The 25,378-nt window shown below is 40.1% G+C and overlaps 1 protein-coding gene across 1 annotated transcript; it reads right to left on the reverse strand.

Annotated features, from left to right (window-relative positions):
• Positions 1-12,547: 12,547 nt before the first annotated feature.
• AMBN (ameloblastin) lies at positions 12,548-25,177 on the reverse strand. Its single transcript, XM_045792914.2, has 11 exons — positions 25,069-25,177; positions 23,838-23,906; positions 21,053-21,103; positions 19,698-19,745; positions 19,097-19,207; positions 17,465-17,701; positions 16,539-16,577; positions 16,216-16,275; positions 16,075-16,119; positions 15,640-15,684; positions 12,548-13,536 (listed from the first exon to the last, which is right to left on the reverse strand). The coding sequence occupies exons 1-11, from the start codon at positions 25,081-25,083 to the stop codon at positions 13,000-13,002; spliced, it is 1,257 nt and encodes a 418-aa protein (XP_045648870.1). The 5' UTR covers positions 25,084-25,177; the 3' UTR covers positions 12,548-12,999.
• Between the last annotated feature and the right edge of the window lie 201 nt (positions 25,178-25,378).

Here is a 25,378-nt window from a genome sequence, read left to right on the forward strand (position 1 = left end):
CAACACAAATTATGGCTTTTTAAAGTTCAATTGCGTGGAAAGTAAAAAAAAAAAAAAATCTTCCTTCTCTTGAAAGCAAGAGGCTGTCTCTTCGTTTTGGGACTGTAGTGCATAATGGGCAAGATGAATCAGCTTTTAAATGAACAGTTAGAGCAGACTAGATAATTGAGTAAGTTGAAGCTTGTTGAGTCTATCACATCATTTCTTACCAGACATCATCTAATTACTTTTTCCAGAAAATGCTAGCATGTACACTGACACAACTACATTGAGACAGTGCACACATTTCAAACTCTTCTCCGTAAACAGGCCCGTGTAACGTGGTGCAGCCCTCTGTTTATGGCTTTTGTATAGCATGGGTTCCCTTTCCCACCCATCACCACCCACATTCAGCCACGTATTCACAGCCAATGAAATCTCATAAGCCCACCCTCAGGGTGTTAGATTAGCTCCTTGGATTCCAAGGGGCTGCCACCCATTTGTTTAGTATGTGACTTGGGGATAAAGTTATGCACTTCAGATATATTGTTTTCTGCTCAAACTCTGAGTGGTAGATATTTAACGATTGTGGGGACTGAGGCGCAGGGTGAGTAGGTAACAAACATGGGCTGAGGCTCCACAGACAGAGCGTGGGTTTGCAAGGAGGTCTGTCTGTCCCTGTTTTCCATTTGCCACAAACCATCATCACAAGATGGGCAAAGAGCAGCACAAGGGGCACCGCTTGACGGTGGCCACCAGAGTTAGTAAGTGTCCCCTGCAGGCAATTTCCCCCTGTTTCTGGCCTTAGGCCCATCTTGGTTCTTTTACTTTCCTCTGCTGATGAGATCATTCTGGGCCCAGCAGCAATTCAATACTTGCCTTATCTACAAGAAATGTAGGGACCCAGCCTCATGTAGTGTTCAAAAGATAAGTAACTGGAAAAGATTGGGGTTTTAAGCAATGGACATTTTTCTTTCATTATTTTTAAAGAAAGGTTTTTGTCGTAGACTTTTTTTATTGTAAAGCTTTCTGAAGAGAAAATGATTTAAAAGAGATATCATATATTTTCAACTTTTTAAGAACTAGTTTCTAATTGAGTGGAAGTTTCCACCACAGAAAAAAGAGAAGAAGCTTCTTCAAATCATAGGGTTTCAGAGTCAGAAGGCACTTTAGAATCAGCTGAAGGGATGCGTCTCCATCTTCCTCGTTTCACAGACCTACAACCTTGGGGCCATCTTTGATCCTTCTCTGGTTCCTGGACAAATCCCGTCAGCTCTACCTTCAAGAGAGATCCAGAATCAGACATTTTTCCCTGCCTGCATCCACTGTGGTTCAATCTCACCACCTTAGCAGTTGCTCTGCTTCTTCTCCTCTTCAGTTTATTCTCTAATCAACAGCCAGGGTGATACATTCCATATGTAAGTCAGATCTTGGCTCTCCGCATCTCGGCCTGCATTAAAGACAGTTCTTACATGGTTACAAGGCCTATGTGTTCTGATCTCACCTGATGTCCATCTCTTCCAGCCTCCTATCCTTCCTCTGTTCCAGCCATCCTGGTCTTGTTACTTTATCATGACACCAGGTGTGCTTCTGCCTCAGGACCTTTGTACTGGCAGTGCCCTTTGGTTGGAATGCTTTTTCCCAGGGTGGACATGGCTCACCGTCTTGCTTCCTTTAGGGCTTCACTCAAATGTTACCTTCTCAGTGATGCTTAACCTAATGAAAATTGTCACCCCATCATCTTCCCTAATTCCCTTTCTGCTTTATTTTTTTCTGTTGCACTTATCGTCAATTCACACATATTTTCCTAACTTAAATTTTGTTGTCTGTCCTTCCTTTACAATAAAGGCAGGGATTTTTTTCTGTCTTTCCATTACTAAATCCCTAGCACCTAGAATATAGCAGGCACTCAGTAAATACTCATGGAATTAAATAAAATCTAGTAATTCATCCCCTTTATTGGGCAGATGAGGGAACTAAGGCCTAGAGAGATTAGGTGATTTTTCAAGGGTTTCATTGCTAGTTGGGCTCGGTGTTTGGGTGCATTGAGTTTCAATTTAGTGCCCATTTTACCACATGATATTTTGTTTTGAGCAATTCCTGGCAACTGATACTATATTCTGTGTTTGAGCCTCAATACATCAAATAATGGCAGTGCGAGAGACAAAGAGAGAGATGGGGAGGGAGCTAGAGAGGGAGAGAGAGAATGAGAGAGAGAAAGCAGAGAGCCAAAGAGAGAAAGAGGCAAAGAGAGGTATACACCCCAGGTTTGTACACACACACACACACACACGCACACAAGTACACAAGCACACATTAGGAAGACAGAGAGACCAGAGACAGAGAGAAAGACTCAGGACAGAGACGGCCCTAACTGGATTCATGCCTCCAACTATGCCCCATCCAAGGACACCCTCCAGCCCACCATACTGCTGTTAGGGTTAATGTCACTCAAGCCTGTTCCTGTCATATAACCCCCTTCTCTGGGAGCTACAGAACAAAATATAAACTCCTTAGCTTGGCATGAAAGTCACCATCTGCCTTTTCCTGTTTTTCCTAACATAGCACTGCAGAATATTTCCTGACGTCATGACACTTCTTACCATATTGTTCTATTTCCCCTCCACAGAGTCTCCAGATCTTTCCACAGATTTGCCCATCTGCACATGTGGTTTCCAGAGCCTAGAGCTCCCGCTTTCCTTCTTCCACTTGGAAAACTGTATCTTTCCAAAGGCAGCTCAAAAATCCCCTCCTCTGTGAAACTTCCCTCTTCTCTCCCAGCAGAGTCAGCTCTCTGTCCTTTGAGTCCTTGTCTAGATAGGAGCATTTGCCGCAGCATCTGAATGACCTATTCGTCTTGGTGCCGTCGTATCTCTAGGGGTAGACACAGTGCCAGCGCCTAGCAGGTGCTCCAAATCTGTGAGCTGAATGGATTTAGAACATTGCGGTGCTTAACTAAGCTTGCTTCTTATGATAAGTGGTTATGGGGCGTGCGAAGTAGGGGCCACGCAGACGAAGCTGCTTATGTAAAGTAAAGCCAGGCTACGCTTGCTTAAAGCCCTCTCTTGTGACAACAAATAGCAAGTTCTACGTTAAAGCCTCATTAAGTCGGAGTGGGATTTGGCAGTTTTACTGGCAAAAGTCTCATCAGCTTTACTTCCTTTCCAATGACTATGGTAATTATGCATTTTAAACTCATTAATTTATTCAGTATATGCTTACTGAACACATTCTGAGCGAGGCACTGTTCTAGGGTCTGGGAACACTGAGGGAAACAAGACAAATATAGTCCTGCCGTCAGAGAGCTCATCTGGCAGAGAGCTAGCCGGGGAGGCAGATCTTAAACAAAGAGGAAACACAGAATTAATTGCTATAGTAGTCATGATAGATGATACTATAAACATCAGCAGTTCTAAAAAGCACAGCAATACCTGGTATTTATTGAGTTCTTAATTTATTGAGTTCTTACCTTTTTTAACCTTGAGTGTTTTATTTTGTTTTCAGATAAGGAAGTTGTGGCACAGAGGGGTTCAGTAATGGGGTCACAGCCAGGAAGGACAGACTTGGGATTTAAGCTACCATAGTATTTGTGTAAGAAATCATGTTTTCAAGTGCTAATGAAACTCAGGCATGGAGGTAGGGTTAAGTTATGTGTTTTCTTTCATCTGTATAACACCAAAACTAAGAAGGTGCCTCAGACTGTGGTTGAAGGTAGCAGACAACACCAGACTAGAAATGCCTCCTTCAGCCTGGCTTCCAGCTGTGGGTCCCCTGCTCTTCTCTGTGTCACCTCGAGTAAGTTACTCAACTTATTTGGCATTCAATGTTCTATTTTTAAAATTTTTAAAGTGTGTATATGACTAGTTTTTCTCTAAGGACATTTCAGTTTTGAAACCACTGCATTCAAATGTCACCTCCTCAGGGAGCACTCCCTGACTGCCTTGTGGTCCCTTCTTCCTCTTTCTTCCCTCACCCTGCTCTGACGTTCATTGCAGGGCTTATCATTACTTGACACTGTATCACATGTTTGACCTTCAGTTCACTGCTGTTTTCCTAATGCCTAGAACAGTGCTTAACGTATGGTGTTCACTTGAATCTTTGTTGAACAAACGTGTTTTCCAGGAGACTGGCATAGGTAATAGTCCTCAGACCCGCCGTGGTGTTGTCTACAGAAATGTATGCTTTGTGCTAATGTTTCTAAAACTGGTGGGAACAAAAGACAAATACTGGGTTCTTAAGAATCTGCTGTTAAAGGGAAAATTACATTTCATAAACTTGGCTTGAAAGTAGCTCACTCGGCATATTTGTGCACTGGGGGTAAGAAAGCAAGCCTTGGAAATCCAAGACAGAGAGACGATCTCAGTCAGGATTTCTTCTTCCGTCCCTCCCTCCCTTCCTTTCCTCCTTCCCTTCTTCCTTCCTTCCCTCCTTCCTCCCTCCCTCCCTCTCTGTCTTTTTCCTTCCTTTCCCTCCTTCCATCCTTCCTCCCTTCTTTCCTTCCTTCCTCCCTCTCTCCCTCCCTTCCTTCCTTCCTCCTTCCCTTTTTCCTTCCTTCTCTCTTCTTTCTTTTTCTTTCTTTCTTTCTTTCTTTCTTTCTTTCTTTCTTTCTTTCTTTCTTTTTCCCTCTTTCTTTCTGCCTTCGATTTTTGCCAAGGCTCTCGCCTGTAGAGCTGCCATAGCTTTGGTTCTCTGGTACTCAACCCTCCCAGCTGCATGAAGACAGCATAGTCCTAGACAGTCGTGTTGAATGATGTTCAGCGTGTGCTAGACACTTAACTCTAGGGTTGACCTTTTTTTATGTCAGTTTTTCCAAACCCATCTTTAAATATCACCTGCACATTTCTAGTTTGTGAATAAATTAGAATGTAAATCCCCATCCACTCTGGGAAACCCGCAGTCATTTCCTTCCCTGCGCTCACTGCAACTAATCTTTAAGTCATTATCAAGCCGGTTGTTAGGTGGGTCTCTGGGTGGAAAGCTGCTGAAGCCTGGGGAAAGATGAAAGTGCAGGGGAGAGCTGAAGGCATCAGCAAATGTGTTATGACCAACGGCCCCATAATGACCATTTCTCAACGCTGGGGATTGTGTTTCTAATGTCTAGCTTCAGTGCCCTGTGGTTGTGAGCGGTACTTCTGGTCTCTCTCCAGTCTCTAATGCTTATGGAAGAAAGGAATTGTCTAAACTTCTGGTTTGGTCTCCTGCTTTGCCAAATGCAGCACCGTCTGTGTTGACCTCATTTGGCTGGTTGCCCCACATCATCTGTACGAGTTAACACTTTAGTACTGAGCAGTTTCGGATGAAAGCGGAATATGCTTAGGGATTCAAAGCTTTTATGCGTTTGAGACTTATTTTCCTAAAGAGAAGTACATTCAAGTTCTAATGACATTCAGATTGTGAGTCTGGGTCAGTGGGAATATTTGCTTCAGCTCCTGCACTACCATACACTGGTGGGTATTTGAATGATTACACTTTAGACCATCTGAGTAATCACCGAAATTTTTTGGCAGAATTTTAAGCATTCTCTCCATTTACTTTTTTTTTTTAAAGGAAAGATGACTCATAGCTTTTGTTAGATTCTCAAATGAATGCTCAACTGCTCTGAGGGGTTGTGTGGGAGAGTACCGAATAGGACACCCGAGGCCCTGGGTTCTTCAGCCTCTAACTGCAACTAGAAATTGAAAGGAAAACATTACTCTTCTGGGCATTGAGTCTTCTCATCCATAAATGAGAAAATTGAGTTAAATCAGTGTTTTCCCAACTTTATTCATGTACCTAGTCATTTATGTACTGCCTCTGAGATTATTATCTTATTATAATCTGTACTATTTACTTAATATTTTTATTTGGACACTGAAAAAGATTTTTTTAAAGGAACCTCATTTTTGCCTCTGTACATGGGATATGAGCATCACTTGATATAAGTAAAGATAAAGTTATTTATGTATTACATAAAAATTATTGTCTTTAGGCCGTTGGCAGGCGTAAGACACATGGGCATAATGGATCCGTTATGTTTACCACTCCAGACGAGCTCTCCCCTCTTCTCTCTCCAGGAAGGCCCAGAAAACACTTCCTTCACTAAGGCATAATGAAGACCTCTGTGGTTTTATCCTCTGCAGGGCAGATATGATGATGGGAGATGCCGCTTTGGAGTCTCAATGAGAAATATAGGATTCTGTGATAGGAGAGGCCAGGTGGTGGTTAATCCTCAGAAAAGGAGGATGTGATTATCACAACAGGCCATGGGATGGAATGGTAATCCGGGATCTTTGATCAACAGGGATCTGTAATGATGACTAGGAGATCATGGGTTTCTACATAAAAATAGATGGATAGTCTGTTAAAATCTTGCTTGACATGAAAAGACAAAACGATTCTATTCACTGAGCCTAACTTAAATCACCTAGTGGGATTCACAGTGTCTTATCTAGTTCCCAGACCTACACCCCCCCAGTTGAGAGGATACCAGGTCCCTGTGAGAAAAAACTACATATGTATGGCATGGAAGTTTCCCTAAGCTTTCTCCAGGGGAACCTGAAGCAGTTTCCTAGGGTGTGTGGGTTGGAGTGGGGGAAGGGAAAATACCCAAACTGCCAACAGGTTATTCGATGGTAGTTCTGAACCGGCAAAGCCTTCATAGTTTATCAATTCAAGCTTAAAGAAGTCAGATGACAGATGGAATCTTAGTTCATGTCCATCTGACAGTGGATCCAATGGATCTATCTTGTAATTATTTTTCCAGTCCCAGAATGTATAGTGAGAATAGATGTATGTAACAATTGGCAGAACCTACATAGATTCCTACATCAATGGAATGAAATCTATAATGGTAGGAAAGAAGCTCCTGGAACTGTACCCCTTCTTGCAATGCCCTCAACAAGATGGTAAGTCCTATAGGGGGAATTGCAGAGATTAGTATTACCACTGAAGACTTGAGGGATACAGGGAAGGCATCTTTTCATATCCTCATTTTACTCACTTGTTTGGCTGTTGCAAAAGGTAGATGGGTCATGGGAAGTCATGGTAGATTATTGTAAACTCAGTAATGATGCCAATTATAGCTGGCTGTAGATATGGCACTATCACTGGAGCAAATCAGCATAATCCATGGCACTAGTACGTAGTTATTGATCCAGCAGTTGCTTTCTTTCTATTCCAATCAGTAAGAAAAATCAGAAGCAGTTTGTTTTTAAAAGGCAGGGACAATATCATAAAAGCCGTATACAAACAGCCAACAGAGAATATCATTCTCAATGGGGAAAAACTGAGAACATTTCCGCTAAGGTCAGGAACACAACAGGGATGTCCACTCTCACCACTGTTGTTCAGCATAGTACTAGAAGTCCTAGCCTCGGTGATCAGACAACAAAAAGAAATAAAAGACATCTGAATAGGCAAAGAAGAAGTCAAACTCTCACTCTTCGCAGATGACATGATACTCTATGTGGAAAACCCAAAAGACTGCACCCCCAAATTGCTAGAACTCATAGAATTCAGCAAAGTGGCAGGATATAAAATCAATGCACAGAAATCAGTTGCATTTCTATACACTAACAATGAGACGGAAGAAAGAGAAATTAAGGAGTCAAACTCATTTACAATTGCACCAAAAACCATAAGACACCTAGGAATAAACCTAACCAAGAGGCAAAGGATCTGTACTCAGAAAACTATAGAACGCTCATGAAAGAATTTGAGGAGGACACAAGGAAATGGAAAAATGTTCGATGCTCATGGATTGGAAGAACAAATATTGTTAAAATGTCTATACTACCTAGAGCAATCTATACATTCAGTGCAATCCCTATCAAAATACCATCAACTTTTTTTCACAGAGCTGGAACAAATAATCCTCAAATTTGGAACCATAAAAGACCCCAAATAGCCAAAGGAATGTTGAAAAAGAAAACCAAAGCTGGTGGCATCACAATTCTGGACTTCAAACTCTATTACAAAGCTGTAATCATCAAGACAGTATGGTACTGGTACAAAAACAGACACATCGATCAATAGAACAGAATAGAGAACCCAGAAATGGACTCTCAACTCTATGGTCAACTAATCTTCAACAAAGCAAGAAAGAATATCCAATGTAAAAGAGGCAGTCTCTTCAACAAATGGTGTTGGGAAAACTGGACAGCTACATGCAGAAGAATGAAATTGGACCATTTTCTTACACCATACACAAAAATAGACTCAAAATGGATGAAAGACCTAAATGTGAGACAAGATTCCATCGAAATCCTAGAGGAGAACAGAGGCAACAGCAACTTGTTTGACCTCAGCAGCAGCAATTTCTTGTTAGGCACGTGTCCAAAGGTGAGGGAAGCAAAGGTAAAAATGAACTATTGGGACTTCATCAAGATAAAAAGCTTTTGCACAACAAAGGAAACAGTCGACAAAAACCAAAAGAGAACCAACAGAATGGGAGCAGATATTTGCAAATGACGCATCAGATAAAGGGCTAGTATCCAAAATCTATAAAGAACTTATCAAACTCAACACCCAAAGAACAAATAAACCAATCAAGAAATGGGCAGAAGACATGGACAGACATTTCTCCAAAGAAGACATCCAAATGGCCAACAGACACGTGAAAATGTGCTCAACATCACTTGGCATCAGAGAAATACAAATCAAAACCACAATGAGATACCACCTCACACCAGTCAAAATGGCTAAAATTAACAATTCAAGAAATGATAAATGTTGGCGAAGATTTGGAGAAAGGGGAAACCTCTTACGTTGTTGGTGGGAATGCAAGCTGGTGTAGCCACTCTGGAAAATAGTATGGAGTGTCCTCAAAAAGTTGACAATAGAACTACCCTATGACCCAGCAATTGTACTACTGGGTATTTACCCCAAAGATACAAACATAGTGATTAGAAGGGGCACCTGCACCCCAATGTTTATAGCAGCAATGTCCACAATAGCCAAACTGTGGAAAGAGCCCAGATGTCCATCAACAGATGAATAGATAAAGAACATGTGGTATATATATACAATGGAATACTACTCAGCCATCAAAAAATGAAATCTTGCCATCTGCAACAATGTGGATGGAACTAGAGGGTATTATGCTAAGTGAAATAAGTTAGAGAAAGACAAATACCACATGATCTCATCATATGTGGAATTTAAGAGACAAAACAGAGGATCATGGGGGAAGGGATTGAAAAATAAAACAAGGCAAAGTTAGAGAGGGAGACAAGCCATAAGAGACTCTTAATCATAGGAAGCAAACTGAAGGCTGCTGGAGGGGAGTTGGGTGGGGGGATGGGGTAACCAGGTGATGGACATTAAAGAGGGCACGTGATGTAATGAGTCCTGGGTGTTACATAAGACTGATAAATCACTGAACTCTACCTCTGAAACTATTAATACACTACAGTTAATCAATTGAATTTCAATTTAAACAGTTATACATTTACAAAGCAAAAAAAAAAAAAACAAGGCAGGAAAATACAAACTTCTACTGTATTCACTCAGGACTGTGTCACTTTTCTTACAGTCTGTCATAATACAGTCCTAAGGGTGCTGGATCATCTTCACATCCCATAGGAACCATGCCAGTCCCTTATACTGAAGGCACAGTTCATCAGGTTTTGGTTGGCATAAATAGCAAGCCAGAAGGTGGAAGACAAATACGACCCAAGTTCGGGGGATGCTGACATTTCTAGAGGTCTGGTAGTCCGGAGCATGTCAGGGGAGCTAAAGTGAAAGGCGATCTCTGGCTGCTTCACCACCGTGCAAGAAGAGAAAAGCAGGTGCTTGTTGGACTTCTCTGTGTTTTGAAGATAACACATATCACTGCATCACTTGACAGGCTGCTGGTTTTGAGTGGAACTGAGGGCAAGATAGGGGTCTATGCTGTAGCATAAGCTTCCTTGTCACTAGGGCATTGTGACTCAGGACCCAAATGGATCGGAACTATCAGCGACTGTAGGGAATTCTCTGCCCTGGCTGGGGAATAACAGCTCAGAACTTTGGGGTTTTCTTTGTGAAAGGAAGTTCTTGCCTGGCTACTGGACGCTGATAGAGACAGCGTGCCTGATTATGGGACACTGAATAATTATGCTGAGTTGCCTGTCTTGATCTGGGTGATATATGCTCCCCTGAAACCATAAAACTGATTCTAAGCAGCAGCACTCCACTGGGAGTGGAGACGATACCGATGACGCCAGGCTTCAGCAGGCCTGGGGGGCTCAGGCAAATTGCACAAGCAAGTGGATCAGACTTCCATGTACTTCTTCTTTATCATTTTGATGCCTTTCCCTCAATGCACACCTCTAGCTTCACGGGGAGTTCCATAGGACAAAACAACAACAACAACAACAACAACAACAACAAAAACCCAAAAAACCAAAACAAACAAAACAAAACAAAAACTGAAAAACAGATGTCCAGCTTTGCCCTAGGTAATACTGCTTAATACCCGTTGTCAACATTCATTTATCATTCATGACAGCACTATCTTTCTTTGTTTCTTTTCTTTTCTTTTTAGCGATTTTATATATTTACTTGACAGAGCGAGTGAGCACACAAGCAGGGGGAGTGGCAGGCAGGGGAGAAGCAGGCTCCCCGCTGAGTAGGGAGTCTGATGTGGGACTCAGTCCCAGGACCCTTAGATCATGACCCAAGCCGAAGGTAGACGCCCAACTGACTGAGCCACCTAGGTGTCCCATGACACCACTTTTCTCGTCAAAAGCGTCCCAGTTTGGAGAATCAATTTCTTGGCACCCCATCGATGACAGTTAATGAAGAGGAAAGAATGTGTCCCTGGTTCACGGATTTCCATATGGGATCAGCAGGAAGTGCACAGTCAGGACACCACAATCCCGCTCAGTGGGCAGGATGTTGAAAGGTATGTCTGGTTGTCTATTTTGTTCAGAAGGAGAGATTGCCTGAGATACAGATTTATGCTGACTCAGCATCAGTACCAGATTGGTCAGCTGGTTAGGGAATTGAAAAGAATAAAGTTGCAAAATTGATAATAAGGAGGTCTAGAAGGCAGCTTATCTGCATAGGCCTCCCAGGATGGGATGTACTGTGAAGATACTTGTTTCTCATGTAAATGGCCAACGGAGGGGAGGCATGGTGGAGGAATTGTCAATAACTACGGTGGCTCTTCCTGTGGGTGACACTTAGCCTCTTTCCCTGGCCACCTTGGTCTTGCTCACTGGACCTGTGTCTGAGGTAGACATGGTGGCAGGGAGAGAGGTTATTCAAAAGCTCAACAACACAGTACCCCCCTTGTCAAAGTTGATCTACCTATTAACACTGTGCAGTGCCCAGCCTGCCAATAGGGAGGCGGCCTTTGAGCTCTTGCTATGACAACATTCACCAGGGAAACCAGCATGTGTGATTTCACAAATGCACATTCTCAACTGTAAAGAAGAAGCCGAAAGGCAGTGTGTGGAGTGTAAATGGAAAAGCACAATTCATCAGATAAGGGGAACAATTGCATTCTCTTCTCATTGCTGCTGTTTTTCTGGGTTCTCTTTATGAAAAGGATCAGCAGGAAAAGGAGGAAACTGCTGGGACTCAGCGATTTTCTCTGAGACCTTTATGTTCTTCCCACAACAACCTTGGGAGGTGGGTTGGGTTGTAGCTCCATTATAGAAATGAAAACACAGGATCCGAGAGATTAAGTCTCACTTCCAAAGACTCATGGATGAAGGTTGAACCCATATCGGTCCGTACGTCTTTTACTGTACTGCTTGGTAGGATACCTTCTGGCTGGCTAAGGGGCATCTCAGTGGGCATCTGCTGGACGGCGTGGAGCTCATTCTCCTGCCCTCGCACTTCTGCCAGAGCCACTACAGGACACACACTGAATTGTAATCTCCTGTGGTTCTCCTTGGCTCTGGCCACAGAGTGGAGGGGATCAGAGCTCTGCCTGAAAAGAGGGAGACAACAGAGGGTGGCTGCATGCTCCTGTTAGACTCCTGAAGTACCCACGGTCTGGAGGCGTCAGAGCTCCTTTCTTGGGCCACATCCCCAGAATCTCCATAAGGGATGGAGGGGAGTCTGAGTTCCATAGAGTCTAAGAGCTGGCCAGGCAACTGGGGAGGAGGTGGACAGAATGGGGCAGGAGGCTACTTTCCACAGGCTTGTCTCAGGTCCTCTTCATTTAGGTGCGTAGTCCTGACTGACACATACCTAGCTTTGGTGACAAGTAACAATCATTTTCTGGTTCCCTTTTTACCCAGTGTAGTTCACAAGAATGAGCTAATTTTCATGTGGCACCCACATGACTCTTCTTGGGTTTCTACCTCTTGGAGGCCTTGCATATGCTTTCAATACAGTTCTGAGAAAACTCTTCTGATCCCTCCCAGACCCTCCAGTGCCTCTTGGGCTGGGTGAGGTGCCTTTTCTCTGTGGCTTCGGGGGCACCCGTGTAAGGAATGAGTATGCCTTTCTTAACCATTTGAACATATGTAAATAATGAACATATAATTACTGATATTTTCAATGAGAAAAATTCTTTATTTAAAATAGGCTAAGTGTTTTTACTAGATTAAATAAAATACTCTACAAATGAGAATTTTAAATCCAATATACCAAACCCAGTAACACCAGTCAGGGATTGCTCACCAATCCCCGTTTAATAATGTTTGAATGATATATCTCATAATTCTGAGAATATGTGCCTTTGCTTAGAGAAACATTTCCAAAGCAATGTCACATTTCCTGGATATAATAGTGTCATGCTAGTTAGAGAAATTCTATAATGCCTAAGACAGCTGAGAAACAGTGATTTTCCAATGCAGAAACCCTTAGATTTGCTCTGATGTCATTAATAGTATTTCTAAATCACAGAGACGGTCGACACATTTGATTTCAATAAGAGAGTGAAAACAAGAAGGGGACCTACACTATTTCTAGCCACTTGTATTTATTAATATATGCTTAGCATTTTCAATGCCTTTGCTGCAGAAGGGTAGTAAGTGTGTTAGCAAAAAGATACACTATGGGGACAAAGCTGGGAGCTTTGGGTAGCTGATAATCTCCAGGCTCTCAGGGCTCTTGGAAATGCCACACATCGTGCATGATCTGGGGCTGCTGAGCCTTGCTTTCTGGCATCAATGTTTGCTGAGTGTCTGGGACCGCTGTGGTATCTGTGGGCGTTTCTTCCAGGGGTGTGGTCACATCAGCACCATAGGTCTCATAAAGATCAGCTAATCCAGGGGTCATCAGTGGGTCAGCGTCTGCTGGGGTGACCCTGGGGGGTCCCCCACTCTGCCCCGCAGGGCCTCTTGCCAGGCCGGGTTCATCGTCCTTTGGATGAGCAAGAAGCCCTCCCAGGGCACCAGGTGCTACCCCTGGAAGGAGATCTGGGTTTTCCAGATTGGCTGGGTCGCCATCGGGCATAGGGGAGCCTTGTGCACCTCCTTCTCCCTTCTCAGGGCCTTTGGTTCCGGCAACTGGGGAGTCAAATTCCAGAGTAAAGTCCCCGCCCATGGCTGGATTGTGGGGCATCCCTCCAAGGTTAGGCCTCATGCCTCCAAATCCTGGGAACATGGCTCCATAGGCCATGGGGCCTCCTCTGCCTCCCTGGAAAAAAAAACCATTGACAAAAGATACCATTATCATGTATTATTAAGTATATCATGCAATCATACCTGGTCAGGTTCACCAAGAAACCATAAAAAGCTGATAGGGAACAAGGAGTTGGCTGACAGCTTTGTGTAAGCACATTTCTCACTAAACTCGCTTTGAAATAGGAGAGGATTCTGCACTTTTCTGGTTGCTCACTTTTGTGAAAGACAGATGCAGACCTTTTGCCTTGTCTGGATGAAAGCGTGGGAATGAGAGAGGTGGGGAAGCAGGGCAGAAGCAAGGCTACAGGCAAAAGGTAGTTTGAATTTAATTTTAAGAAAACAATAAACAGCCAAAATAGACAATACCATCATAAAACAAACAAAAACGGATACTTTGCTGAGTTTGTTGAGCAGTGTTTTAAAGAACTAGGTCAACATCATTTCTCAAATGAGTAAAGACCCACATAAAATTTTCTTTTTCTTCCTCCCCCTCCCTCCCTCCCTTTCTCCCTTCCTTCCTTCCTTCCTTCCTTCCTTCCTTCCTTCCTTCCTTCCTTCCTTCCTCTCTCTCTTTTAGAACATGTGTAAGAAAAAGAAGCTTGATTTCTCTGGAGGAATGGAGATGCTTTCTTTCTGTAGACTGTTAGAATTGTAGAACTGATCATGTTTCCTTTTTCTGTCTTTGCTGTCAAAAAAATGCCCAGCCCAATATCTTGGATTCTTTACAGCGATCGTGCAGAGTCTTGTAACTTGCATATTTGTAATCTCATTTAATTAATTAATCTCTCATAATTTTAACTCATTTTGAATTCTATCTTCATTTTTTTGGTTACATTTACTGTGGGTTTTTCATAAGCTACAGCAAAATTTTTTGAGCATGAGGCAGACTATAAATTAATTAAAACGGTAAGATGATAACACTTGCTTGAATTTTCAGGCAGTTGTGTTGATGGCATGTGGATCCAGTATCATTTTCTCTTACCTTCCCCTGGCTCTCCACTCTCTAAATCTCCCCTTCTCATATCATCTCTTCAAGCGAGGGCACTTGAGCCCCTAGGCTGGGCTAACTTCCTCTTCCCCCTTCCCTTTCCCATAGCTCTGTTGCCCTTTATCACATCATTTTGACACTATCTGCTCTTGTATCTATCTTTTCCATTGATGAGACAGTAAACTTCTTGAAAACAGAAACCTTATCTAATTTATTTTGCCTCTGTAGTGTCTCTAGGCATCTAGTTCACAGAAGGCACTCAAGCACTTTGGGATGTGAGTTTTCCATCAGTGAGAGCATGTATATATATTTATTAATTTGATAGGATCTGTAGTTGATAATGATTTAATTTAGTATCGTGTTTGTTTTGTTTTGTGCTGTAGCAGATGTAACAGGTAGAAATTGCTGAGGGAGAATATAAAATTGTGCAAGTCTATTGGTCTCAAATTTTAAAGTTGTCATATGCATGGATAATAGAAAAAGAATATGCTCAAATGAACTCATTCATGCACTTTGAATTTTATACTAATCACGTTTTAAACTTGGTTAGTTTTCTTTTCTTTTTTTTTAAATCTGAATATAGTTGACACCCCATGTCACATTGGTTTCATGTGTACAGCATTGTAAAGTGTTGCATGGTGACAGATGGTGGGTACACTTGTGTTGAACATGACATAATATATAGACTCGTTCATTTTCTTTTTCTTTTTGATTTCTCAATTTTGAGGTCTAAATTACTTGCAACACTGTTGAATTTGTTGTTTCGAGGGGTTAATAGTCCAACAAGAAGCAGGAATTCTGTGCAAATCACATGTATCTTTTTTGGTTTGAAGCATATGCTATTCAATGATAATGGTTCTTCAAGAGAGGTTTCTCCCCTGCTCATATTCAAGAAATGGGGCAAAATCCTATGTTCTAGAATGGTCATTATTCAGAAATGATGATATGGGAAACATGGGGAAATCTTTGCATGTTGCATACGAATCAAGTTTTGGTTTTGGAGTAGAACCATCTGAGTCTTGTGCAGTGTATTCAGTGACATTCATGGCCAATGCCTCTTGCAGGAAGTCATCTGTGACTGCTCTCCCTGGACCACTATTTTAAAAAGAGTTTGAAGACATTACTCACCGCCATTTCTTCCGAACTCATGATGCCAAGTCTGCCAGGAGCGTTCTGTTCAAAAAGAAACAGTACGTCTTATTACAGCAATTTCCTATTATCATATTCGCTACTCAAGACAAAGTTAAAAGTTACTTAGTTTTGCCTAAAGACTTAATATTAATGCTGTGCCCAGAAGCAAAGTGGAGAGATGAGTCATTATTGGATAAATGTAGCCAATTTGGGTAATTCAGATAGAAAATGTACCTTTTCTTTAATGCCTCTCTGTGTGTGTGTGTGTCTGGCCAGGGTTACTCAAATAGAAAGTGTGCCTCCTTGACATTTCTATTGCTAACTTAGGCATTCAGAAAATATGGACTCTTTTGTGTGAGGCCTAGATTTTATAATTTTAGCTCTTAAGATAACATTTAATTTAAAATGATACTTTTTGTAGGATAGACTTACCAACTGATTTGCTCCATAGGACATGTAAAATATTCCCGGATAAAGCTAAATATAAATACAATAATCCTTATAAAATGCATTTTCCAAGATAAAATTTTAAGTAAATTGTATGTAGGCAGAGACATATTTTATATAACTTACTGGTGATGGTTTATTTTGTGGCATTGGTCCCTGAGATATCAAACGGGCTATTTGGAACACCTTCAAGTGGTAGAAACCAGAATCAGTAATTCATTTTTGCTATAACTTAGGCAAACCTCCCATGACAGCATTTCTAAGAGTTACAGGAAATAGCATTTTCAGGTGGATTAGCATAACAAATACGTACTTAATACTTAAGAAAGCAAAGGAAACCATTATATTTCGTATTCATGGATAAATAGGGCAATGAAAAATTTTCACTCTTCTTCCTTGAAGTATAGATATTTTTCCCAAGAAAGTATCTCCCTGAGATCTGTACTTACTGATGGACCTTCTGGATCAGCAAAATCCATTCCCGGTAGCTGCATCACAGATAAACGTGAAAATTACTAAGCCATAAAAATAGAACTGGACACATTCTTACCTTACTTATGACTATGATAAAACAATCTAAAATGAGTTTCCCCATTTTCACTTTCCTTCAGTCTTGGGCAGCACACCCAAGAGATAACAACTGCCTTTTACTGGCACATCTCAAGTGCACGGGCAGGGAGACGGGGCATGTGTACCACGAATTTGCTTTGTTTTGCAGAGTAGAAAGTAATGAGTTTGGGGATTGCCAAGGTTGGTTTGAATCCTGGCTTTGCCACTTAATTATTTGGTAATACTGGGAAATTTTGATAACCTGTCAGTCTGTCTTCTTTTTAAAAAGGATGATAATAATCTATTTTTATAAGAATGTCATCAGGATGATATGGGGGACTGTGAAACGCCTGCCACATACTTGTTGCTTGGTACCTTCCTTTCTTCCCACCACTCTTGTCTCTATGTTATTACATGATTGTCTTCTCTCTACCAGACAGAGAAAGGATAATCCAAAGTACTACGTGCAATGCTATGGGCCCAATCACTCTTCTCAGTCTTTCCAACACTGAAAAATATCCTGATGATAGGAAGCGTGGGCTTCTCTGGGCTGTCCTATTTCCTCTGACAGCTTCCTTCTTTCTGCAACTAAGGAGCTAAATGTTATAGGCACGGGAGATTTTAGAATCCATGCCTTGTCTCTGATGGCAAAGGACAGGAATAGATATTTATGTTCTACTCCCAGTTATGTCAGCTTCTTAAAAACATATTTGTATTGTCGTCTATTATGCCTGAAAGTTCTGATCATTTAAATGTGCTCTGCAAATCCGTTTTCCTTCCCTGAGTTAGTGGGTAATCCTGATTTGGCTTCCGAGAAAGAAATTACCTCGGCCTTTGGTGGCTTATCTGATGGTGCCACTTGCTGTTCAAGCATCGGCCCCTCTTTCTGCTGCAAGGGCGGTTGTCCCTGGTAAACTGGAGGCTGAGGTCCTCCCTTCGGGGCTGTGTCCCGGATGTCGGTTACAATAGCGGACTGGAGGAAAGGTTTCTGTCCTGGCTGTTGCGGCTGCAGGGACGGCTGCGATGGGAGAGGTGGGGGGTGCACAGGCAAAGAGTATTCATACTGCAGAGAAATTTGAAAGGAGTGTCAGGGAATGATAGCTCTCTGAGCTCTGGTATCTGCAAGTTCTAAAGCAAAAGGGCTTGAGACACTTTCTACTTGCAAGAGAATCTAGGGGAATTGTCTCGAAGCTATGTTTATGGAGGAAGTGCCAATTTAGGTACAGTCAGTGTTATTTGGGCCAGTCTGGTGTGTCTCCCTTACTTCCTTTGGGACTACCTGTGCTCAAGACTATGGAAAACTATTGGACTTCCTGGTAGAATCGTCATTTCCTCCTCCAAGTTCCTGTAGGTATGTCTATTTTACCACTTTCTCCCTGGATTACAATGACTTGTTAGGTATCTTTGCTTCCGGTCCACTGAGAGACAAGAATCCGTCTTCCCTGTCTTTATAGCCCTAGGACTTAACATAGTTTGTAACAAGTGCCTGGCACATGATAAATGATATATATTTTTTTGAGTTAATGAAGGGGGAATGGACCATTAAATAAAATACCAAATTCCTGCATCATGGAGTCCGTTTTGGAATAATCAAGTGGAGAAACAGTCACTATTAACATAATTTGTTGTCCCATGAAATACGGATTGGTGAATAATGCTACTTGTCGTAGAAGGCCGCCTGGAAACAAAGGTTCCTGTTAAAACAACCCTGTGTAATTGCTCCTTTTTGAAATTAACTGTGGTGAAGGGCTCCCTGTTATTTTTAAATAATTTTCAAGCTCCTCAAAGTGGCTTGGAAGTCTCACTATAATCTGGCTCTGCTTTGCCTCTTCAACTACTGAGCTTCTCTAAATTCCTATGGCTTTTATTATTTATACCTCACAGTTTAGCATCTTGTAATATGTTGTCTTGTCTTATCTCCCAATCAGATGTGAAACAATGAACCTTGGAGCCATTCTTAAATGTTTTCACTTTCACTCCCAATCTACAATTTGGCTTACGCATTTCTTAGACACCTAATAAATACTGGTAAACTGATTGATGTATTTATTGATTCCTGTAGGGTTCATGATTTATTTTAACCAGGGCTTTGCCATCATTTCAAATATAAGACTTTGAATAATTGTTTTGGGAATCTTGACTAAAATGAGAATTGTCCAGGGCATCATCTGCTTCCATTTTGAAGATAGCTTATCTATTGTTATTCTCATGTCTCTTATAGTTTGGAGGTCATATCTTCCTATGTGAAATAAATATATAAACGGGTTGAAAATTTGGACTACTTTATTTTAAATTTTCCTAAGTACTAAAAACAATTATAAATTTTGATTGGTAAATATTTGGATCATTTTTTTTCATTAGTATTATCTGTCTGTAGCTGGTTTATGACAATTTAGAGAAGAAAAATGGGAATATTTTTAAGCTTGAAGTTTCAAACACATTGATACAATTAACCTACCTGTTGAGTTTCATGTTCCCTTGGTCTCATCCATGGGAAAGAAGAATGTGGTGGGAGGAGACCATGCAACCACAAAGAATTAAATGATTTTCCAAAACCAAATCTTGAATACTAAAGACAGCAGGGGGAAAAAAAAGCACGCTTTTATTTCAGTATTGGCTTAAACTTGGTTTTCATTTTCTATAAAATCCATAGAAAGTATAGAGATAGCAAAAGTAAGTGTGACATTCGTAAATTTAATATGGGTGGGTAAATACTTTCTTCCAACAGACTTACTTTCCATTCTGAGCCAGACTGTAACATTCCCATAAACTTACTTGAGATTTAGCTTTTTAAGTCCTCATATTTTGGGCTATTCAATAAACTTGATAGCATAAAACAGGATTTTTTTCTTACTCAAGAAAATTCAATATTGTTTTACCTACTATCCCATCCCAGGAACTATTTTGTTTTAGGTTATTTCAATTAGTCATTTTTTCTTCCAATATTTAGGATAATGTCTATTCACAAACACATTTTATGAATTATGATATTACTGTTAATATCACTACCATCACCACCATTCATTCTTGTAATAAGAAATATTTGAAACTAAGGTTACCTGAGAAAGCATGTTTAATCCCTGCAAACTTCCCAGCTGTCTCATTGTCTATCAAGAAAAAAAGTGGGTTAGTTTTTGCCACATATATTCCTTTTCTGTATGATACAACTGTTTTCTCAACATATGGTATTATTAGCACAAAGTTTGTTGTGGGTCAGTTTGAATAAAATAAAAATAGACGCAAATCATTATTGGAAGGTGGAAATGTTAAATGTGGTTGTGCCATTGTTGTTATTGCTATTAAATTAGTGAGCTTGCTTTTTAAATCATTAATCAAATAAGTGAAAAAGTATCATTTAAGTGGAGATCACATTGAAACATTGGATAATAGCTCATTCAATTGAAGTAGAAATTTAATTGTGAGAATATTGTTTCATTGACTTCCATCCCCCTTAATTTACTTTGCCTTTTATAAATCCAGTCCCCAAACAGGCAAACAAAACAAAACAAAACAAGACAAAACAAAACAAAACAAAACAAACCCTACCTCCTTTCCAAATAAAAAAGGCCTCAAAATAATGAATATAAAAATATTGGGAAAATGGTGACTATCTGGATAGATGTTACCAATTCAACAAAAAGTCAATTTCAATTTAATGGGAAGAGGTTTAGAATGCTTTGAGTTGATTTTAAGGTAGAAAGTGAGAAAAAAATAACTCAATAAAATAAGCTTCCTTTCAAAATAAGCTTTTAGCCTATTTAAATATTGGTTCCCCCAGATTGTCATGATAAGAAGAAACTTTGCAAGGTCTTATGAAAAATTTATGATCTCAAATATTTTTCTGTTCAGAACTGTCAATATTTTCTATTGATATGGTCAAATATTTCTATCGTGCTGAGATTTTCTAAACCGTATTATTAGTTATGAGAAGTGCAGGAAGGCAGACATGATGCATGCAACAGATACCATAGAACAAGATTAATGTAATTTACAGGAGTGCTTATAAACAACTGCATTTTGTAAGGTAAATTTTCTTTATGGGAACATTGTCATGTAAGATACTATAAGGTGATGGAATTAAATATAAACCATTTGTGGCTTCAGAACAACGTGTTTTAATTAATGTAGTAATTATATTAATATAGTAATCATATAGGTATAATATATATTAGGTATTAAATATTAACATTCATCTAATTCACACACACATGACATTCTAAAGACTAAAATATCTGAGGGTTTAAAACTGCAGTAAAATGATAAGATGAGGCCCTGATAAATGTCCTACACTTCTCTGGAGTTTCTCTAGACAGCATCTGGCTTCAGTTAAGAAAACAGAACAAGCCATGGTGTTTCTTTCTTACTAGGACCATATAGTGTAAAGCTTATACGTAAATACTCTGACAATACATACCTCCAGGCTCAAACTAGCCATGCCCGGAGTCCCAGGTTGCCGAGGAAACACCTAGACGGAAATAAGAATAATTTTGAGATCTCTGCTGAGAACCTTCCTTAAATGCACACTGGAAATAGAAAGCTAGCCCAGTGCGTAAAGGCCAGCTGAGGGCTTTTGACGTGAGCTTTTAAGCAGAAGAAAGAAGAATTTAAATCAATTGGGGAATTCACATCCTATTTAATAATTTCGCTTCCACATGAACCATCTACCCTGTGTCTGTATCTTAATGCAGCAAGATTTGATTTAGTTGGAGGTTACATTGAAAACAAATAAGAAGTAAAATAAAGCTACAAAATAGAATACCAAGAGTATTTAGAGTACAAAGTAAAAATTGTATTCTAAAAAATTGTCCCATAGAAAAGTAAAAGGACAAACTTAAGCTCAATTTTCTTGTGCTTTTGGCAAACCTACATGCTTCTGGTTAATGGAATTGGCATGGGATCATGCCATTCAACAAAACCAAATGCAAAACCTAACTCGCCACCCATTCAAGGGGCTTCAACAAATCCTCTGTCATCTTTTGTGAAAGATTATTTTATGTATAAACATATTGATCTGGGGCGCCTGGGTGGCACAGCGGTTAAGCGTCTGCCTTCGGCTCAGGGCGTGATCCCGGAGTTATGGGATCGAGCCCCACATCAGGCTCTTCCTCTATGAGCCTGCTTCTTCCTCTCCCACTCCCCCTGCTTGTGTTCCCTCTCTCGCTGGCTGTCTCTATCTCTGTCGAATAAATAAATAAAAATCTTAAAAAAAAACATATTGATCTGTGTTTATATTTTTTGGATCATATCCAAGATATGATTTTTTAAAATAAAAAAACATTCTAGCATCAACTATCATTATTCTTAATGTGTTTATTTAAAAGTTGTTAAAAATACAGTCATACACACTTTTTAAAGTGTGAGATATTTTTCTTTCTAAAGCAATCCTTATTAGTAGGCACAAATACCAGTAGAAAAACATGGAGAATGGAAGAGTAAGAATTAGAGTACATTTTGAAGGTCTCTGGTTCTTTGGAAATCCTTATTATTGAGAGTCACAGGTTCTTAACGCCTTCCTTCCTTCATTTATACCACAAATATTGACAGAGCGTCCACTAAATATATTGGGATTATTTATTTTTTATGGGTAAGAAGTTCAGAGATAGTTTCCTGTGTATGTTATCTACCCTCCACCTTCCGTTCTTTTATACAGGTAAAGTCTCAGCCCCTGAATCATGGTGCAAACTTCTCCAAATAATTCAGTTTTAGCAATGGATAGCGGGAAAGGAATTATAAATGTGTAATAAATACTCCAAGCAGAGGAAAAGATTAGTTGTGTGGACAGGAAGAGTGATGTGTGTGTGTGTGGGGGGGGGGATGTGAGCAGGTTGTTCAGCATTTGAGGGGACTGTGAGAGTAAAACCATCCTTCTTTCCATTGGCCAGTACACAAATCGGGTATCTTGGACAGATCCAGCTATGGGACAAAGCCTACTTTGCTTCCCATTTGCTCCAAGTCATGATTTAAGCAATGTTTACATGAATGTAAATGGACAGAGGATACATTTCCAACAAGGAAGTAAAAGCAGAAGAACATCTAATTTGACAGGCAGTCAGTTGGCAATCCTTAGCAATTGTGTCCCACGGGGGTGAACCTGATTGACACAGGTGTGGACCAGCATAGGCTCCAAGAATGTCAAAGTATTAGACAGAGAGTGGATGACTGAGCCTGACCCCAATGTCATTATCATACAAAAGTAAGCTAGGGTGGCAACTTCAATTTTTCTTTCACTTAAAGTTCATGTTGGGTAATGGAATAGAGATCTTTTTATTTGTAGAATTGAGATTTTCATCCTTGTAACCAGTTTTATCCCCTTTCCTCCCAAACATTTAACTTTAAGAAACCCAGGTAGCTAAACTTTTTTCTCAGGGAACTGAAATATTTTAAAGTTCATTTGAGTCCAACTATGAGTTCCTCAAGACAGGAGACCTTGTCATATTTACCTTCATGCCTCCAATGCCCAGCACATCGCTGGGTATATGGCAGGTGCTCAATCAATATTTGCCAAATGCATATAGAAGCTGAATGAAGTCTTCATGAAAACATGAACACATACTTTTGGCTGGAGTAGTTCAGTACTTAGAGGATTGTATTCATATGAGATCAGATCAATCTGTGATAGAGTGAACTGGGTGTAGGACTATACCATACAATTAGCCCCAGTGCCATGGGATGTTTTGATTTAAGAAACTTAAGCTCTCAGTCACACTATATCTCCCCTATAAGACAAATCTGTTGGTTAATTACTAGCTTCAAATGGAACTACCTAGCTCTGTTTTGTGATCACTATAACTTGACTAATATTCTTTTTAAAATGAAGAAAATATACTTCACTTTTGTGGAGAAATTTCTTCTCCATTTCAATTACATGAAAGTAGCAAGTAGTTGATAATAAAATTGTGCCATGGCATTGCAGAGGTTATGTAAGTCCTTTATCTTTGAATGAATGGAATAAGACTTCAAAATTGGCTTTGGAATATTGTGATATTTTTTTGAATAGAAAAATTATATATTTGACTTACTGCTTTTGGATGGTAAGACTAATGTCTGGGCAACTATGACCTTGACTCAGTAAGAAGTCTGCCACTGGATTAATTCAAATGAGTCCATGCATGAACTTCAGCCCACGTCCTTCAGTACTATTCAGTATCCAACAATGTCCCTCTGGAGGGGGGGGCACAATCTAGAAAACTCTGACTTACTGGCACTGCAGAACTCATTCCCAGGAGGCATAAGATCAGTATTAGGTCCTTCATTTTGGAAAGTGGGATCTGAAACAGAGTTAGGTTGGAGAATTAAATCAGATGAATTTTTATTTCAGAGTGGTTGAAAGACAATATTTCAAATGAGCCACATCTCTGTTCTTCCAAAACAATTAGTCTCAAAAAACAAAAACAAAACACAACTAAATGTTTCTAAACAACTTGTTTGCATTCGCTAGTTTTTGGAATGAATTGACAATCAATTAAAAAAATATCTAAGCACTTTTTTTTAAAAATGAAGCTGCAACCTAAATGAACATGTAAGGACAATTTCTGTGCTGTGTTCTTTAAATGTTATTTCGTAAAATGAATATGAATTTGAAAACCCTTTCCACTATGTGAAATTTTGATCTACTAAATATCTTTCACATACATTCTCCCCAGAGTAAATTTTAAAATGCATTAGAAATATAATACAACCAACACTTATTTTACAGCAAACTTTTATTTGCAGGTATGTTAGAGCATATGACTCTAGGTTTCAGATAACCATGCCAAAGCCTATCTTTTTAAAAACAAGAACGAACTGAATATTTTAATTGCCTTTGATATTAGTGGGAAATATGTCTCAAAATTGAGTTTTCCTCTTTCTTTTCATTTTTCATTTTTAAGAAGATTTTACTTATTTGAGAGAAGAGAGCACGCGTGCAAGCAAAAGAGAGAAAGCACAAGCAAGGGAGGGGCAGGGGGAGAATCAGGCTCCTGGCTGAGCAGGGACCCCAATGCAGGGCTCAATCCCAGGACCCTGGGATCATGACCTGAGCCAAAGGCAGATGCTTAACCAACTGAGCCACCCAGGCACCCTGAGTTTCCCTCTTTCTAAAATGAATGATCTCTTTAAGTTTATTCTGTAAGTTGAAAAGCCTCTTTACTCTTACACGAACAGAAATCTGAATAGCCAAGAGATTTGCTCGTTCTTTTAATACCTTTCTAAATTAGGCACCATCACTAATAATAACAAATAGTAAAAAAAAAAAAGTCTATAAATTAGTTTTGTTTTCCCTAGCTGATAGGGTATTAGCCATGTCTTCTCTGGAACATGCTAATGGTTTACAATAAACTATTATTCAGCTTCTGGTGACAAATAAAAATCCCCTTTATAAAAGCTACCTGGAGATAGAAAAAAAGAACTTATAGGAATCACATGGAAATCATAAAAATCACATTTTACCTTCAATGCTGACATGCACTGTGTTCTCAGGGCCTGGTGATGCCACAACCAAGACAGTTCTAAGAAAAGAAGATTAAATTTTTTTCTGGACTGTGCCTAGGACTCGCTCTGTATCTCTCATTCAGGGAAGACCAGAAACCTTTATTTAAAGTGCCAATCCACCAATCAAAGTGAAGCAAAACGGGGAAAAAACCAAACTCGGCTCCTGTAATTAGCCCACACCCTTTTACTGCATGCAAGGACATTGGCCCTGCAGAGGCTCGTTATTTTTAATTGTAAACCAACCCTTGTATTTATTCAGAGAACTCAA

This window comes from Ursus americanus, chromosome 8 (assembly GCF_024610735.1).
Source record: "Ursus americanus isolate L20-20 chromosome 8, mUrsAme1.1.p, whole genome shotgun sequence".
Taxonomy (NCBI): Eukaryota; Metazoa; Chordata; class Mammalia; order Carnivora; family Ursidae; genus Ursus; species Ursus americanus.

Coding starts and splice junctions, on each gene's coding strand:
- AMBN (XM_045792914.2), bottom strand. Junction 17,702..19,096: donor GGGAACATGAAACTCAACAG/GTAGGTTAATTG, acceptor ATTTCTCTGCAG/TATGAATACTCTTTGCCTGT. Junction 15,685..16,074: donor CCTATGGAGCAAATCAGTTG/GTAAGTCTATCC, acceptor CTTTTTGAACAG/AACGCTCCTGGCAGACTTGG.